Below are 13,736 nucleotides of genomic sequence, written 5' to 3'. Positions count from 1 at the left end.
TGGGTTTTAGCTACTAACAAGGTCTGGTAGGCCCAATCACAGTTCCTTTATCACATCTCACGATCTGTGCTAAGCAAAGCTAACAATGGGTGGTTGGAACGCCAACGTAGCTCTACGACATGATCGATGTGACGGGTGGGGCGATCGTGACCTGTACGAGATTAGCTGGATTCCCACGACAAAATCAAGAGCACAAACGTGGCACAGGGTGTTCGCATCCTATTGAAGGCCAACAGCATGCCGCCGGAGAATTGATGGCGCAGTCTCTGGGTCGGCGTTTACACCCGCCTAGTCGGCCAGTTACCATAACGCTCTCCTGGGTATGCTGGGCGGAATGATCATTGATTCATGAGTTGAGCTCGTCATGATCATCAGAGCCCATCAGCTTGCTGGTGAGCAAACTCTACTATCATCTCTACAATAAGGTCTGGTCACACAGTTGCGAACAACACTCTCTAGAGTGGCGATATCCTCCAGTGGCCATATCCAGCATGTCCATGTACAAGAAACTCTAGGATCAGAGTGATGCGGGGTGACAGCTTAGTGTGAATGCAGTTGTGTGCCCATGGTATAAACGAGACGGGTACGACAGCCAGCCACACCTGATACTAGCCGGAGCTACTGACAATTTGCCGTAGTCCGCATTGTTCGCTGTTCAACTACAGGCCATCTAGAACATCATGTAGTCCATCTATTGAGCGGCTACGAAAATTCAGCCGCAAGGGATCAGCGTAGTACATCACAGACAAAGTTGTCCAGACCGGCTACAAGCTCAAGTCAGAAATATTCGCGTTTGCAAGCATGACATTTGGTCTAGAACAAGCAACAGTATTCCATTGTCCAATCAAACAATCGTCTCTTTCTGATCTGTTGACCATGGCTTATTTGGTAGCCCAGATTCACTCCAACTTCAGCACGTTCACATCGGCGCTTGGAAAAATTCACGCTACCCGGCATACATAGCGTACTAGAGTTGGAATACACATTATATTTGGGCCACATTTTGTTCTCGCATGACCAGCTCCCACAGTCGAGATCAAGGAGACTCCAGGCGGATAGAGCGTAGACGCCTTCGCTAAGGTCATTATTAGTGATTGTGGCTTGTACACTGGAACCATGATTTGAAAAAGGAAGTCCAGACTACATCAGAAGGTAACAAGAAAGACTTACTTCTCACACGACCAACTCATTTGCACAGTCAAGTTGTAGACCTTCGGCTCTGTCGTATCAAAATTGAAAGTCGCGCTATTTGTCCAGCACCAGTCGTCGTCCCTCACTTCTCCTCCAGCAGGCGCGAAGTCGCATTCATAGCTGATAGAGGGGCTGAAAATGGCGAAAGAATTCGAGTTCTTAGCACTGCACGCAATAGCAACTCCAACTGCGCTGTTAATCAAGGTGAAGTCGAGAAGGCCTTGTCTTGGACCTTGGGCGGAGGGAGATACCATCAGGTAGTACGAGGAGAACTTTATGTTTTCGATGGAGAGAGAAGGGGAATCAGCTCCAGCTGCCGTAAAGAGGGAGAGAGGAGGAAGGATAGCGAGCACAATGGATGAGTGAAACATGATCGCTGTAGGCTTCGTAGATTTACCCTGATTGCGTGAAACTGGATGGCAATGTTGGTGGAGGCTGAATACAAGAGGTGACTGCCCAAGGCTATAAGTAATGTGATTGCGTAGCCTACTTTAAGTCGATAGTGATAAGTAATCCGCCAAGCATAGTTGGCAAGGTGACACGCCGAGAAGGAGTACTTTGCTACGAAAAGCCACCAGTTGCAAGACGGCGGTCGTGTCCTCTAGTTGAGGAATCGCTTGGCCGTACGTTTTTGCTGATTTGGATAGACATACCTGTCACATGTGTTACCTTTGGGAAAGCCTGCTATATACAATTGGTACCATAGACAGAGAAGCATTGGAGTACCTACAATTAGAATCTTTGGCGATAGAAAATGCTGGAAATCAAGGCAACGTAGTAATTTTGCGCAAATCTGATGTACGAACAGAGTCAATTCGGTCGTGTTATGGAAAAGCAAGCCCAGGTTCCAGCTTCGAAGTCAAACATACCGTGTCCCGTAAGTTACCTACGGTATCCTCACTTGGTAAGCTACCGGATGGTCGAGCATTACACATGCTAAAAGTTCAACTCATCCTACTCCTTGTAGGTGATAGTTTTCATCCTCAAGAACTCTTCAATACCCCAGTGCCCGTTGAATCGCCCAAATCCACTTGCCTTCGCACCACCATGCGGTAAAGTCCACTCGTCATGCACTGTCATGGAGTTGATATGAATAGCTCTGTGTCTCTTTATTAGCGATCAGGTTTCAGAAGTAGTAACGTATGATCCACATCATGCGTTATTTGCAAAACTTACCCGCTTTCAATCTGCTTGGCAATGCGCAGACCGCGGCCAAGGTTCTCTGTGAATACAGCACCAGAAAGACCGTAGTCGGTGTCATTAGCGATCTCGATAGCTTCCTCATCGCTAGAGATCTCTATGACAGAGACGGATGGTCCAAAAGATTCGGTGTGGAAAAGCTCCATGTTCTTGTTCACGCCATCAACGATGATGGGACGCATGCGTGTTCCGGAGGTTTCGTTCGTCTCTGGGTGTTTTTCATCGCTTTCGTGGTCACCATGTACGACTTTGGCGCCATTCTTGACTGCATCTGCGACAAGGCGTTTGTTCTTTTCTACACCCGGCGCAGCTACGAGAACCGGCGCGGGCTTGTCGCCGCCGAAGATACCCTCCACGGCGCCCTTGAAAGCTTCGATGAACTGTGGCTTGATGTTCTTGTGTACCAGAATGCGTTCTGAGCTCATGCAAATCTGGCCTGAATGCAGGAAGGCACCTAGTGCACATTGTGTCGCTGCTGTCTGCAAGTTGGCATCGTCGAGGACAATGGCGCTCGCTTTGCCACCTAGTTCGAGCAGAACAGGTTTGAGGTTCTTGCCAGCTGTCGATGCGATTATGCGACCAACGGCGGTAGAGCCAGTGAAGTTAATCTTCTTGATAGCGGGCTCCTCAATTAGGGCAGTTGTCACCTGCGCTGCATCCTCGGGACGATGGAAGAGGACATTGAGCGCGCCCGCGGGAAGGCCGGCCTCGCTCAAGGCGCTGCCGATAGCCCACCATGTGCGAGGGCAGAACTCGCTACCCTTCAGGATGCAAGTGTTACCCGCAGCGAGAGGGTACAGAATTGATCGCATACCAAGCACATATGGGGCATTCCTGGTACTCACATAAGTTTCCCATGTACGATCATGGATGGGAAGATACATACCAAGGTGCAATGCCCAACACGACCCCATACGGCTCTTTGACGATCAACGCACTAGTACCCTCCTCTTCACAGCTAGGAATATGTCCCATCACGGCGCTCAACCTTCCCGCCACATCTCTCAGCATATCCGCCATCTTAGGCACATTGAACCCGTTGCTGAACATGTCCGCAGCTCCAGTTTCAATCTTCATGTAGTCTGCGAATTCTTCCGCGCGCGCATCGATCACGTCGGCGGCTTTCAAGAAGATATTGCGTTTGGCGGAATGCTTCATCTTGGACCAAGCGGGGAAAGCAGCTTTTGCCGCTGACACGGCACTCTTGACATCTTCCAGAGAGGCGGCCGAAGAGGTCCATACTTGCTTGTGGGATGAAGGTGATGTTACAGGAAAAGTGGTTTTGGTTGTGACCTCCTTGCCGTTGATGAAGAGGGGTACAACATAGGACGGATCGGGCTTAACAACTGAGGGGTTGGACATTTTTTCTTTCGTATCTCACACTCTTTGTTGCTGTTGGTGAGGTTGGCGTTGCTTCTTCACAATAGAAACAATGTAAAGAATAACGCGACGAGCGGTAGAAGTACCGGGTTGGATGGAAGAAGCTATCTCCATAGTATCCACATTACGTGCGCACCTGCTTCCGATCTCAGACCCTGAGGGCGCGCGCATGGCGAAATCGGCAATTGAGGAACGCGGTTCAGGGGGCGAGTGGACCGGCATGTGGAGACGGCACGGCTCAGAGACGAGTAGACGGAAGAAACCGACACATGAAAACCTCGGGAGGTGGACAAGATAGACATAAACCATCTCATATATTGCCTCACGTAACAGCTTGCTCAGTGGGCGAAAATATTGCGGAATAATTTCATGTCATCGTCACAGCCGCCAAGGCGGGGCTCCAGGTGCAAAATCTGGACGTTGCTTGCAAGGTGCGCGTGTTCAAGGAACGCCTGGAGGTTGTCTGTAATTTGTATAGTGTAAGTGTTCGTTAGCGACGGCTTATGCAAATGTATTACAGTTGCCGTTGTTGCACTCTTCAGACAAAGCTGTAATGACGTCAACTCTCTAGATCAGCGGGGTGTTACCTAGGTATTGATGAACCTCCCGAGGTGTGATCGCAGGTAATTACTTCATTCAAACCAATTCGATCGCAATTTGTTTGAACTAGCGCTCAATAAGGGAAGACAAGTGTAGGTATGAGGTCGAAGGTTTATCCTTTCAAACCGATCGAAATTACTCAATACCATCAGGACTACAGGCCTTCTACGCACACACTACCTAGGTATATGTCTCTCACCGATTTTTGTTCCAGCTCAGAGACATGGTCTCAGAACTAGATAGCTCGAGTCTCTTGAAAAACCAACACACGCTCAATATGCTCCTCAAGTATATAGAGAAGCTGTACGCACATTATGCCGCGTCCGTTTGGTAAATGTGCAGTACTATGTGTAGCTTCGCAAGTCGACAACAGATATTTGGTATTTCCTTCCATTAAAAAAAAAAGGGGGGGTAGAGTTTCAAAAGACATCTAAGTGCAAAACTGTTTTGCTTTATAAGGAGGCTGCATCAACTGCTGAGAAGGCACATTGGGCCAGGTAACGTTCGGAGCTGAGAGGTATCCCCCAAAACGAGATTGCTGGGATGTCGTGTAGTAGGCTCCTGAGGACTTCAATAGTCCCAAGAAGCTATAATGTGAGTGTGTAGGTTGTTTAGAATGTTGGTGTTCACTTGTAGTGGTGATACACAAGCCTAACGAAGGAAACGAACCAGGGCACACTTTGTCCCGAACAAGTGTGGTTCATTTCGATGTAGAAGCTCCAAATTTTTTGGCATTGCAGTACTTTTCCGCTTATCCAGGAGAAACTCCTAATTATCACATTTTGGGTGGCAATAAGGATCAGCAAACAGAACCTAATCATATTGAGTTACTGCTCATTTCAAGATCGCTATGCCGAAATGATGCTCAGCAAAGGTAGCCATCATCGTGGGTATTGCTCTTACATTAATCATGATCGCTATACAGATCGATTTCATGTGACGAACGTGATGAATCTGTTGAGTCATCTTTCCAATCAGAAAAGTCCGCGTCCTCGTCGTCTCGTTCCACTACAAAATTTATGCCTTTTTCAACCGAAAAGAGTTCAACAAGGCGTTGCCAATCATACATCGCGAACGATGAGACTACAACTCGAACCTCCTTCAATCGAGGAACATGCGCAAGATAGGAAGAGGCCACATTGTCCAGAGCTTGAAGGTAGTGTTGGTCGTCCGTAGAAGGTCGAACAGGCGTTCGAAACGTCAGCAGCGACACAGGCAATCTTTCCGTGATTGTGTCGGAGACTCTACTCATCATCATTCCTAATGGGCAGCTAAGCTCCTTTAGCGACACAAAGCCTTCGAGGCTGTCACGAAGATGAATTCCGCTATGTGTCCTTTCTTCTGCGATCGAGTCGCAGAAGATGTAAAGGGTCTCTAAGGAGGCCTTTTGACTATCCAAGGCTTCACACAACGTCTTCAGTCGGTCTCCGTTTGGTATCGGCGAGTCTGACAGGTGATCTAGACATACATCGTATCTGAATGTCTTTAGGCACCGTGCTGATGAGATCAACACTTCCAGAAGAAACTTAGTGTAGTAGGTACATTCCAGTTCAAGCTCGTCCAGATCGTTACAGGCTTGGGGAATAAGACGCTGCAGTTTGAGTGCCGTTCTTTCGCCGTGTTCGCGATGACTTGCGCATATGTTGCAATCCGCCATACCATATCCGTGAACCTCGCGCAATTGCAGCTTTCGTAATGATTGAAGTCGGAACAAAGGTGCGATGTCACTCAAGGATATCGTTCTTGCTTCAAGTTTGATTGATCGTAGATGTTCGAACCGATGAGTCTGTCTGGATAGAGTACCCGCTGCCGCCTTGCTTATGAGATCGAACCAGGCGCGGCGTCGCGATCGATCTCTTGCGATGTCTAAGATGCTGAGATGTGTGATATTCGGGATATGCAATAACATCGCGTTTTGCAATGCTTCGTCGTTACTACGGTCTTCGTTGCATTGAGTCGCCCATTCTTTCCAGTCCGACGTACCAAGCGCGCGCAGTCCTTCTTTAATAGTTTTCTTGTCCTTCGCAGTTGGAGCATAACGCCGACCCTTGCGACATGTCCACAGGCCGAATGTGATGTCCACATCGTGAACAAATTCCGCAAGCTGCGGATTAAGAATCATAGTACGAAGAAAAGTGTAAGGCTCGCAGAAATGGCTATTGTACTTAGTATAGAGCATATCAACGACAATCCGGTAAAAGCGCCGACTGGTCAATGCCAAATTGACCAGTGTAGGAAGTTGGAATTGGTTGAGGTCTATACCTGGTAGGTAGCCCAGTATTTCAAGAATCAACTCATCAGGAAGATCAGTCAACGTCGCAAGCGACTTAGCTGTACGAGATCTCAAGCCATTGTTCTTGAGTTTACGCTTGGTAGCGCGTCGACGCTTTGCATCTTGTGACGGAAGTAGCGGGAAGTCGCGCTCATTGATGATCGGCATTGTATGTGGCGACGCAGTTTCATTGGGACTGGCGACAGGCGCAAATCGTATAATGACGAGCAATATGGATCTCGGGCCTTTTGTGATTTTAAAAGGAGTATGCCAACTGAATTGGCGATTGCGAAAAGGTTGAAGGGTGGCTGAAGTCAGTGGAAAGCAGGTGTTGGGCGTGTCAACACGGGTTTTGCGCTAAGTGGGCCTAATCAATCGACGCCCTACCCTGCCCTTCGCCTCGTGGTTGACGGCAACACCTAACGCCCTCCAGGTTTTACAGCCGTGCAACCAATACCTCGCGTCCTTACCTTTCGCTACCTGGAATCTCTCTACGCGTCGCAAGAGCGCATTGGACACGTCCGAAGTGACCGCTCTACAACGAAAACCTCGGGATCGAAGGTATCATTTCATCACTCGAAGCTGCGCCACCCGTTTCATCTAGTTCGCTTTCTTCGCCATGGAGCGCCTATCAGAAGAATTGCTAGACCACATAGTGTCTGAAGTCACCAACCCTTTGCCGAGTAGACATAAACCACTCTACAACGACCTTCTCAGCTTATCGCTGGTATCCCGTAAATTTTGTCGCATCGTAGAGCCGTATATCTACCGCTCTCTGATCATGACCGCGAATAATGGAGAAAAAATGTTACGAACAACGAACACCCGTTCTGAGCTGCTACGACACGTTCGGGCCGTTTTCGTGGAGCAATATTGTCATGTTGCTGATGAGATTCGAGACTTCATCATGCACCTACCCAATCTGCAAGAGCTGGACTTGGACACCATGGGTTCCTTCAAAGAATGTGGGCTATCAGATATCGTACCAGTATTGAAGTTACGGACCGTGACCACTCTGCGCCTCTCCGGTGTTGCAGCGAGAGAAACCGTGGCGATGTCTTTAGACGACTGGAAGTTCGAGAACAATACGGTCACTAGCCTGGACCTCTCTTTCTTCGAGCCTCAGGATGGGGAGGAACTCAGTGAAAAAATCCGGATCTTCGCGGCGGTTTTCCGCAACTTAAGATCTTTGAAGTTGCACGCCAACTACCAGTGGAATACTCACATTCCTATTTTGACTGGCTTTACGTTCCGCTGCCTCGTTTACTCATTCAAGCACGCCTTCGAGACAACTCTTCGCGAATTTAGCTTTGGGTACAACGATGATTATGGCCATTCGGAAGAGTTTGAGGTCTTAGGCCACAGTCTCGGTGCAAGGGAAATACTGAAAGCGTCGCGGCTAGAGAATCTCAAGATAGACACAATCTGTTTGCAAAAGGCTAACCAAACAAACAAGCTAAGGAGTCTGTTACTTGAACCTTCGTGTCTACCTACGTCCTTACGTACACTGTACGTGCGTCATATCGTTGCCACGGGAAACCTAAATCCCGAGGAAAGGAATCTCATGCACTCAGACGAAGCTCAGTGTTTGTCACAGCTAGTGAATCTTGCGTCGCGAAGATCGCGTTTTCCTAATCTGCAGAAACTCACACTAGCAATATCCCTACCTCCATTTTTTGAAGAGGTTGCTTCCAGGGTTGTAAAGATTCAAGCCCGGAAAGCTAAAGTGCAGTTGGAATTAATGTTCATGTAAAGTTATGTGTAGAGCTGCTGCAGCTGCGATCGCTGACGAGTGATTAGGCCTGAGCGGGACCACGTCAGCCATGATGTCTCCAGAGCTTGGCCCGAGTATGACCATGCTCGAGATCCTCGGGATCCATCCTATGATCAAACAATCATCCGTCGCTCCTAGCTGTGATTTCTTCACCACATCCGCGACTATCACCAACAATATCTTGCATACCGATGCTGGTTTACATGCAAGCTCGGATCTCTGTGGCTGTACTGTCGACAGGGCTGGCGAGCAGCGGGGCCTCTGACTACTGTCTAGGTGGATTGATAAACAATGTCGAAACTGTGCCACAAGACTCGGTCCTGAGAGTAAGCTCAAACGACGTCCGAGCTGCAGTGCCTCAAAGATCGCCATCGGCTTCATGGGAGGAAGATCGCCGGATCCGAGCGCTAAAATCCGATTGGTTGTCTATACGAGGTTACGAATCCATTCAGCCACCTTCAGCGCCAACATTGCGAAGCCGCAGCGACGTATCGCAAGCAGTGCTGGAAGAGTCGGGCAATGCAGTCTACGAATACGCGTACAACTGGATCAGACAGAGCCTAATCTATATAAGTGCCACCCATGGACTCGATGCCGTGTCCATTCCACACATACAGGAGATTATTAGATCCAGCAAGATTCGACAATCCACACTTTACAGTATAAGATCTACTGTCTCCACAGCAGTAACCCCGTATCTCCACAGTACTATGTGTCGCGCACTTACTCTCTCCACGTCGAAACGCGACCAAAATACACCAAATGCAGCAACCGCTAAACAACCAATTATCGGCGGAAATCTCAAGACAGGCCTGGAAAAGCTTACACGGGCTGTAGAACGAGGAGTCGACCGTCAAATCTTGAGCGCTCAAGTGCGGACTTATGGCACACCTCCGTCGTCCTCTCAATCCTCGGAACAAACAACGAACATTGGCTCATGTAACACGAAACCGATTATCTGAGCGACGAGGGGACTTTATTGCGTAAACCACTATCTCCATGACGACACCGAGGGCCTGTGAAGGCTCGAACTCTGAAGTACAAACATTGTCCCTGGATCAGAAGACCAATATTATCGTGTACGAGGATCGATCTGGGTCGTTGCATATTATGTTTGTATACAACATATCGAGAGGATAGTCGTGTTGGTAAATTGAGCTGCAGAGTAGTCTTTGTCGGTTGTAAGATAAGTTTATGTGCATTCATGTAACATTCGATGGCAATCGCTTGTATTTTTAGTGTATTTTCAAACTTTAGAACCCCTTCACCTTTCCGATATTCTTGACAAGATTTGAACGTGCTAAGCTTGTCCTTTGAGTCAGTCCAATAGTGCAGTATGAATCGAGATATCGTAGCCTGAGCCACTTAAGAACACAGCAAGGATAAGTAGGAGAGATTGACGATTCTAGTGCGCACATTTCACATGCGCAGCCTGATAATGTTATTGATGTTAGATAAATGAGGAGTGGCAAGTATCCTAAGCGGATTTGCGCAACGTCGCAAGCTTAAAATGCCGTTGTACTCCAAGTGTCACGTTCGTCGTATTGCGGCAGACCAAGAACAATTGCACCACGGAGCAAAATAGCCAGCTACTGCCGTGAAGGCGGAGAGCAACAGAGTTCATAGTCTAGAGTTGCGAGCCCCACTCGGGTTACCGCTGTCTGACTCCACCCACATCCACATCCATCGACTTGAGAGTGCTGGATGTATTCCCGTGGTCGGATTTGTGAAATTGTTTAGGGTATATAAATGCACCAATCTTTCTTCTCTCCATCAATTGCACATCAGTTCAATCACCAGCATCGGTGGTTTAGTGGTAAAATTAGCCGTTGCCATCCATCACAGGACAGTTTCGGCTAGCCCCGGGTTCGATTCCCGGCCGATGCATTTTGCTTTTTGTATCCTTTTTTGCATCTACACCTAGAGGTCGGGGTAGTTTAGGGGTAGTTTAGGAGTAGCGGAAATGGTCGAGTGAATTTGGATACATGAGACTCGATAACCGTAGACGCCCAATGTTTTTGCCCATCCTACAAACATTGTCTGCCGATACCACGGCAGCATTGCGAGCATTACGATGGGCGCATGATCTTAAAGTTGTTAGGGTGGCTTGCAACTACAGATTATGATTAGATGGCAAGTGGCGGACCTCTATACACACCATCGGGCTTATACCACAGGAAAGCAGAGATGCATTCATATAGCTACTGATATAGGAGTACAGCGTCGCATCGTCGCCGGAACAAACGTCCCTCGATATGGATGCTTGTTGTGAATATCCTGCCTTTCTAGTGGCCGAAATCCGCAATTGGCACAACAACCGCCTACCAGATCTGAGGTGTGATGTTGAGAAGGAGCCTACCACTCTATATGTGTTTCCAACCTTTGTTTGTGCACTGAGAGAAATAGGTATGGTACTCCGTCTCATACTATCGGGGTGCACGCAGACGGCTCGATATACATTCCCTTACTGGGCGATTCCCAGTTGACGAGTCCACTACGACCCCAAAGCTTGTTGCAAGAAGCTTCCACATTATCGTACCAATGCACCAGCTGTTCATAGTTGGCATGACAGTGAACGCGACGAGAGCTATGGAAGGGAGTGGTAGACTAAGCCGCATTCAGAGCTAGCGCCAACCACCAGTGCTAAGCGACACTCGAAATTCCCCAGTGTCGCAAACCGACGACATCGACCACCAACGAAGCCTCAACCAAGACCACCCGCCGTCAACACACAAATCGATCAAAATGGAGAACGAACGCGGAGAGCTCGTCGACCTTTACGTCCCCCGCAAAGTAAGCCAAATGCCTGCAATCGCAATGAATGTCTGCTAACATGATACAGTGCGTGAGTATCCCACGACTAGCTACCTGACCCCGAAACGCGATACTAATATCCTCCAAGTCGGCCACCGGACGCATCATCAGGGCCAAGGACCACGCCTCTGTCCAGCTCAGCGTTGGCAAGGTTGACGAGAACGGCCGCTACACCGGCGACAACCAGGCCTACGCCATCTGCGGTTTCGTTCGCGCCATGGGTGAGGCCGACGACAGCTTCAACAGGCTCGCACAGAAGGACGGCTTCCTCAAGTCCGTCTGGAGCGCTAGCCGGTAAATGGTTGGGGATATGGAGTTGAGGTATGCACATTGCGACTCGGGCGAGGTGTCTGGGCTGCGGCTGACCGGAAGCAGGAATTCGGAATCTGAACTGCCCTCCGAGGGCGCAGGCATGCATTTCACGGCGACTTAGGCCTTCATTTCCTTTCTCCTGCGGATCAACGATATCACGAGGAATGGGAACCGGTTGAGACATGAATACCATCAAATTCACAAACCCTGTCACGTCTCATGCGCCTCCGCAGCCTCCGCCAAGACTCGGCTGTGATGTGTACTGTCGAATTTGTGAAGTCATGACGACGGCTAGGAGTGCTGCCTTCATGTTCGCTATACTGGCAATACATTGGTACATATGCTTACTTTGCAAACTGATTACGCGTCGTTTCTAGGTACATGGATCAACGCCTGCAGAAAAGCACTTACTCCCTGCCCCGATTCTCCGTTGCTGCCCAAGTTGCTACCCATCGCACCACATCCGCATGGGAGAACCGTCAAAACTCATAACAGGCATTGTGTGCGACATGTACATGGATAGCGTACCGACGCAACACAGAGCAAGAGCCTGTAATACACGGCCGCGTGGTCATACGCACTGTGTCTCTGCTGCATGCGAGGAAATTGTTTTGTTAACAACATACAAGCCCCAACGTGGATGTCCCTGAAGCCTACACTACAGTATGGTACAGCGTGCGAACTGACGCGAGTATACCTGACCCTCTATATCGAGCAGCATGACATGTAAGGCGGGCACTATCACTGTGTTCTGGCCCAATGTACCGAGCCAGCCCACCACACCTCGCTAAAACCAAAAGCCCCACGGACAACGTCTGCCAATGACCTGCTAAGCGTGGACCCGACAATGCGGGTGGTGCGATTGCTGTGTAACATTAGACGTAAAAGAGCAGAAGTCTGGACACCCACTCGTGGTACTGAGGTTACATGTGACGATACTTATCAGTACCGGAAGACAAGTATCCAGCGCCTATCGGTTTGCAGCAACTAAACGTCAGTTACCGATGGTGCCGAAGATGCTCCATGCTGTTAGTTCCAGGGGATATTGGTAGCCACCAATATACTGTCGCTGAAGAGTTCTCTCCATACAATCCTTGCAGCGTGGATCTTACGCGCAGTACTGATCCTCAACAGAGTCGTATATTGTATCACTGGGATTGCGGGGATGCAGCAACGATGCTTGGCAGCGGTCCGCTGGGAATGCACAGAATGTTCACCGATGACGAGGCTTAGCGACCGATCAGATGAGTGCATTGCATTTGCGTGCATAGGGTGTGGCATGAGGCGAAAGGTACATGTGTGTGGTACTGAGGGCTGGTCATGTAGTACAGTCTTCGTCTGCCTCATGTAGATCACTTGAACTGGACGGCCGGGTATGAAGGAGGATCAACCGAGCCTCGGTAACGTCGGTGCGTTGACTCTCTTCATGTTCTTAGATTGTGTGGAGATATACAAGTGAGAAGCTAATATAGTATCTCTTTGACCAAGTGATACTATACACCTTTTCCACACAAAAAGCGCGCATTCCAAGACGGACCTATCATCAAACTCGATGCCAGCGTGAATTACTAAACATGAGCTGGTGACCTTCAAGAGATCGAGGCTCTAGGCTCAAGTATTTTGCTTTTCCCGTCTAGAAGTATATGCGGCTATACACACCTTGTAATATGATTGAATGGATGCAAGTCGCATGACAACGGTAAGGCTGCAGGGCGCTAGGCTACGTTTTGTTTCCGAGTGGATACAGTACACGCGGAAGGTACCATCCATGCGAAGTAAGGCAAGTTCGATTTTGCCGCAGTCGAACGCGATATGATGACATAATGTTGAGGAAAATCCATAGCTGTAAGTGCGGCTATTGATAAATCCCATAGCGGTTCAGGTCCGCTCAGAGATTGCCGCTGTCCAAATACCCACCGCCTCTCCAAACCCAAGCATCGTCACCGAACTACCGAACAAGTACGTAGTATACACATTAATTCCCGCTCGCTACCAGAATACACGTGGCAGACCCACGTACTTTCAAGTCAGCTTCCCGCATCCCGGGGAAGCGGGCTGTCGCTTCAAAGGGGGACAGTCTTACATGTCTTGGCGCGCATACAAGCGGTGTGATTATGCAGTATGCGGGCAGGTCCATCAATGTACACCGACGTATTGAAATGTGCGGATCCGACTTATTCTTCGACACAAAGG

General features: G+C 49.0%; 6 protein-coding genes and 1 non-coding gene across 7 annotated transcripts; 4 read left to right on the top strand and 3 right to left on the bottom strand.

Moving 5' to 3' along the window:
* Positions 1-1,036: 1,036 nt before the first annotated feature.
* On the bottom strand, positions 1,037-1,562 carry CC77DRAFT_1011110 (hypothetical protein; the record flags this gene model as incomplete). Its single annotated transcript, XM_018523687.1, has 2 exons — positions 1,037-1,070; positions 1,171-1,562. 2 exons carry the CDS (start codon positions 1,560-1,562, stop codon positions 1,037-1,039), a joined length of 426 nt encoding a protein of 141 aa, XP_018383297.1.
* A 583-nt stretch (positions 1,563-2,145) lies between these two features.
* Positions 2,146-3,753, bottom strand: CC77DRAFT_1063865 (aldehyde dehydrogenase; the record flags this gene model as incomplete). Its single annotated transcript, XM_018528671.1, has 3 exons — positions 2,146-2,290; positions 2,368-3,225; positions 3,278-3,753. The coding sequence occupies 3 exons, from the start codon at positions 3,751-3,753 to the stop codon at positions 2,146-2,148; spliced, it is 1,479 nt and encodes a 492-aa protein (XP_018383296.1).
* Positions 3,754-5,232: 1,479 nt separating this feature from the next.
* Positions 5,233-6,962, bottom strand: CC77DRAFT_1022759 (hypothetical protein). Its single transcript, XM_018525531.1, has one exon. The coding sequence runs from the start codon at positions 6,809-6,811 to the stop codon at positions 5,276-5,278; it is 1,536 nt and encodes a 511-aa protein (XP_018383295.1). The 5' UTR covers positions 6,812-6,962; the 3' UTR covers positions 5,233-5,275.
* Positions 6,963-7,045: 83 nt separating this feature from the next.
* Positions 7,046-8,502, top strand: CC77DRAFT_239621 (hypothetical protein). The gene has a single exon (XM_018530811.1). The coding sequence runs from the start codon at positions 7,263-7,265 to the stop codon at positions 8,394-8,396; it is 1,134 nt and encodes a 377-aa protein (XP_018383294.1). The 5' UTR covers positions 7,046-7,262; the 3' UTR covers positions 8,397-8,502.
* CC77DRAFT_239622 (hypothetical protein) lies at positions 8,503-9,525 on the top strand. Its single transcript, XM_018530812.1, has one exon. The coding sequence runs from the start codon at positions 8,609-8,611 to the stop codon at positions 9,377-9,379; it is 771 nt and encodes a 256-aa protein (XP_018383293.1). The 5' UTR covers positions 8,503-8,608; the 3' UTR covers positions 9,380-9,525.
* Positions 9,526-10,216: 691 nt separating this feature from the next.
* Positions 10,217-10,304, top strand: CC77DRAFT_t72. The gene has a single exon. It is a non-coding gene; the product is annotated as a tRNA-Gly (tRNA).
* An 858-nt stretch (positions 10,305-11,162) lies between these two features.
* On the top strand, positions 11,163-11,529 carry CC77DRAFT_1033192 (ribosomal protein S21e; the record flags this gene model as incomplete). Its single annotated transcript, XM_018526783.1, has 2 exons — positions 11,163-11,210; positions 11,320-11,529. 2 exons carry the CDS (start codon positions 11,163-11,165, stop codon positions 11,527-11,529), a joined length of 258 nt encoding a protein of 85 aa, XP_018383292.1.
* Positions 11,530-13,736: the final 2,207 nt, after the last annotated feature.

The sequence above is a fragment of the Alternaria alternata genome (assembly GCF_001642055.1).
Source record: "Alternaria alternata strain SRC1lrK2f unplaced genomic scaffold CC77scaffold_17, whole genome shotgun sequence".
Classification (NCBI taxonomy): domain Eukaryota; kingdom Fungi; phylum Ascomycota; class Dothideomycetes; order Pleosporales; family Pleosporaceae; genus Alternaria; species Alternaria alternata.
This window is presented reverse-complemented; position numbering and strand designations above follow the sequence as displayed.

What these genes read in the sequence shown, in the direction of transcription:
- CC77DRAFT_1022759 (XM_018525531.1), bottom strand. Translation starts at nt 6,811, where the DNA reads ATGCCGATCATCAATGAGCGCGACTTCCCGCTACTTCCGTCACAAGAT.
- CC77DRAFT_239621 (XM_018530811.1), top strand. Translation starts at nt 7,263, where the DNA reads ATGGAGCGCCTATCAGAAGAATTGCTAGACCACATAGTGTCTGAAGTC.
- CC77DRAFT_239622 (XM_018530812.1), top strand. Translation starts at nt 8,609, where the DNA reads ATGCTGGTTTACATGCAAGCTCGGATCTCTGTGGCTGTACTGTCGACA.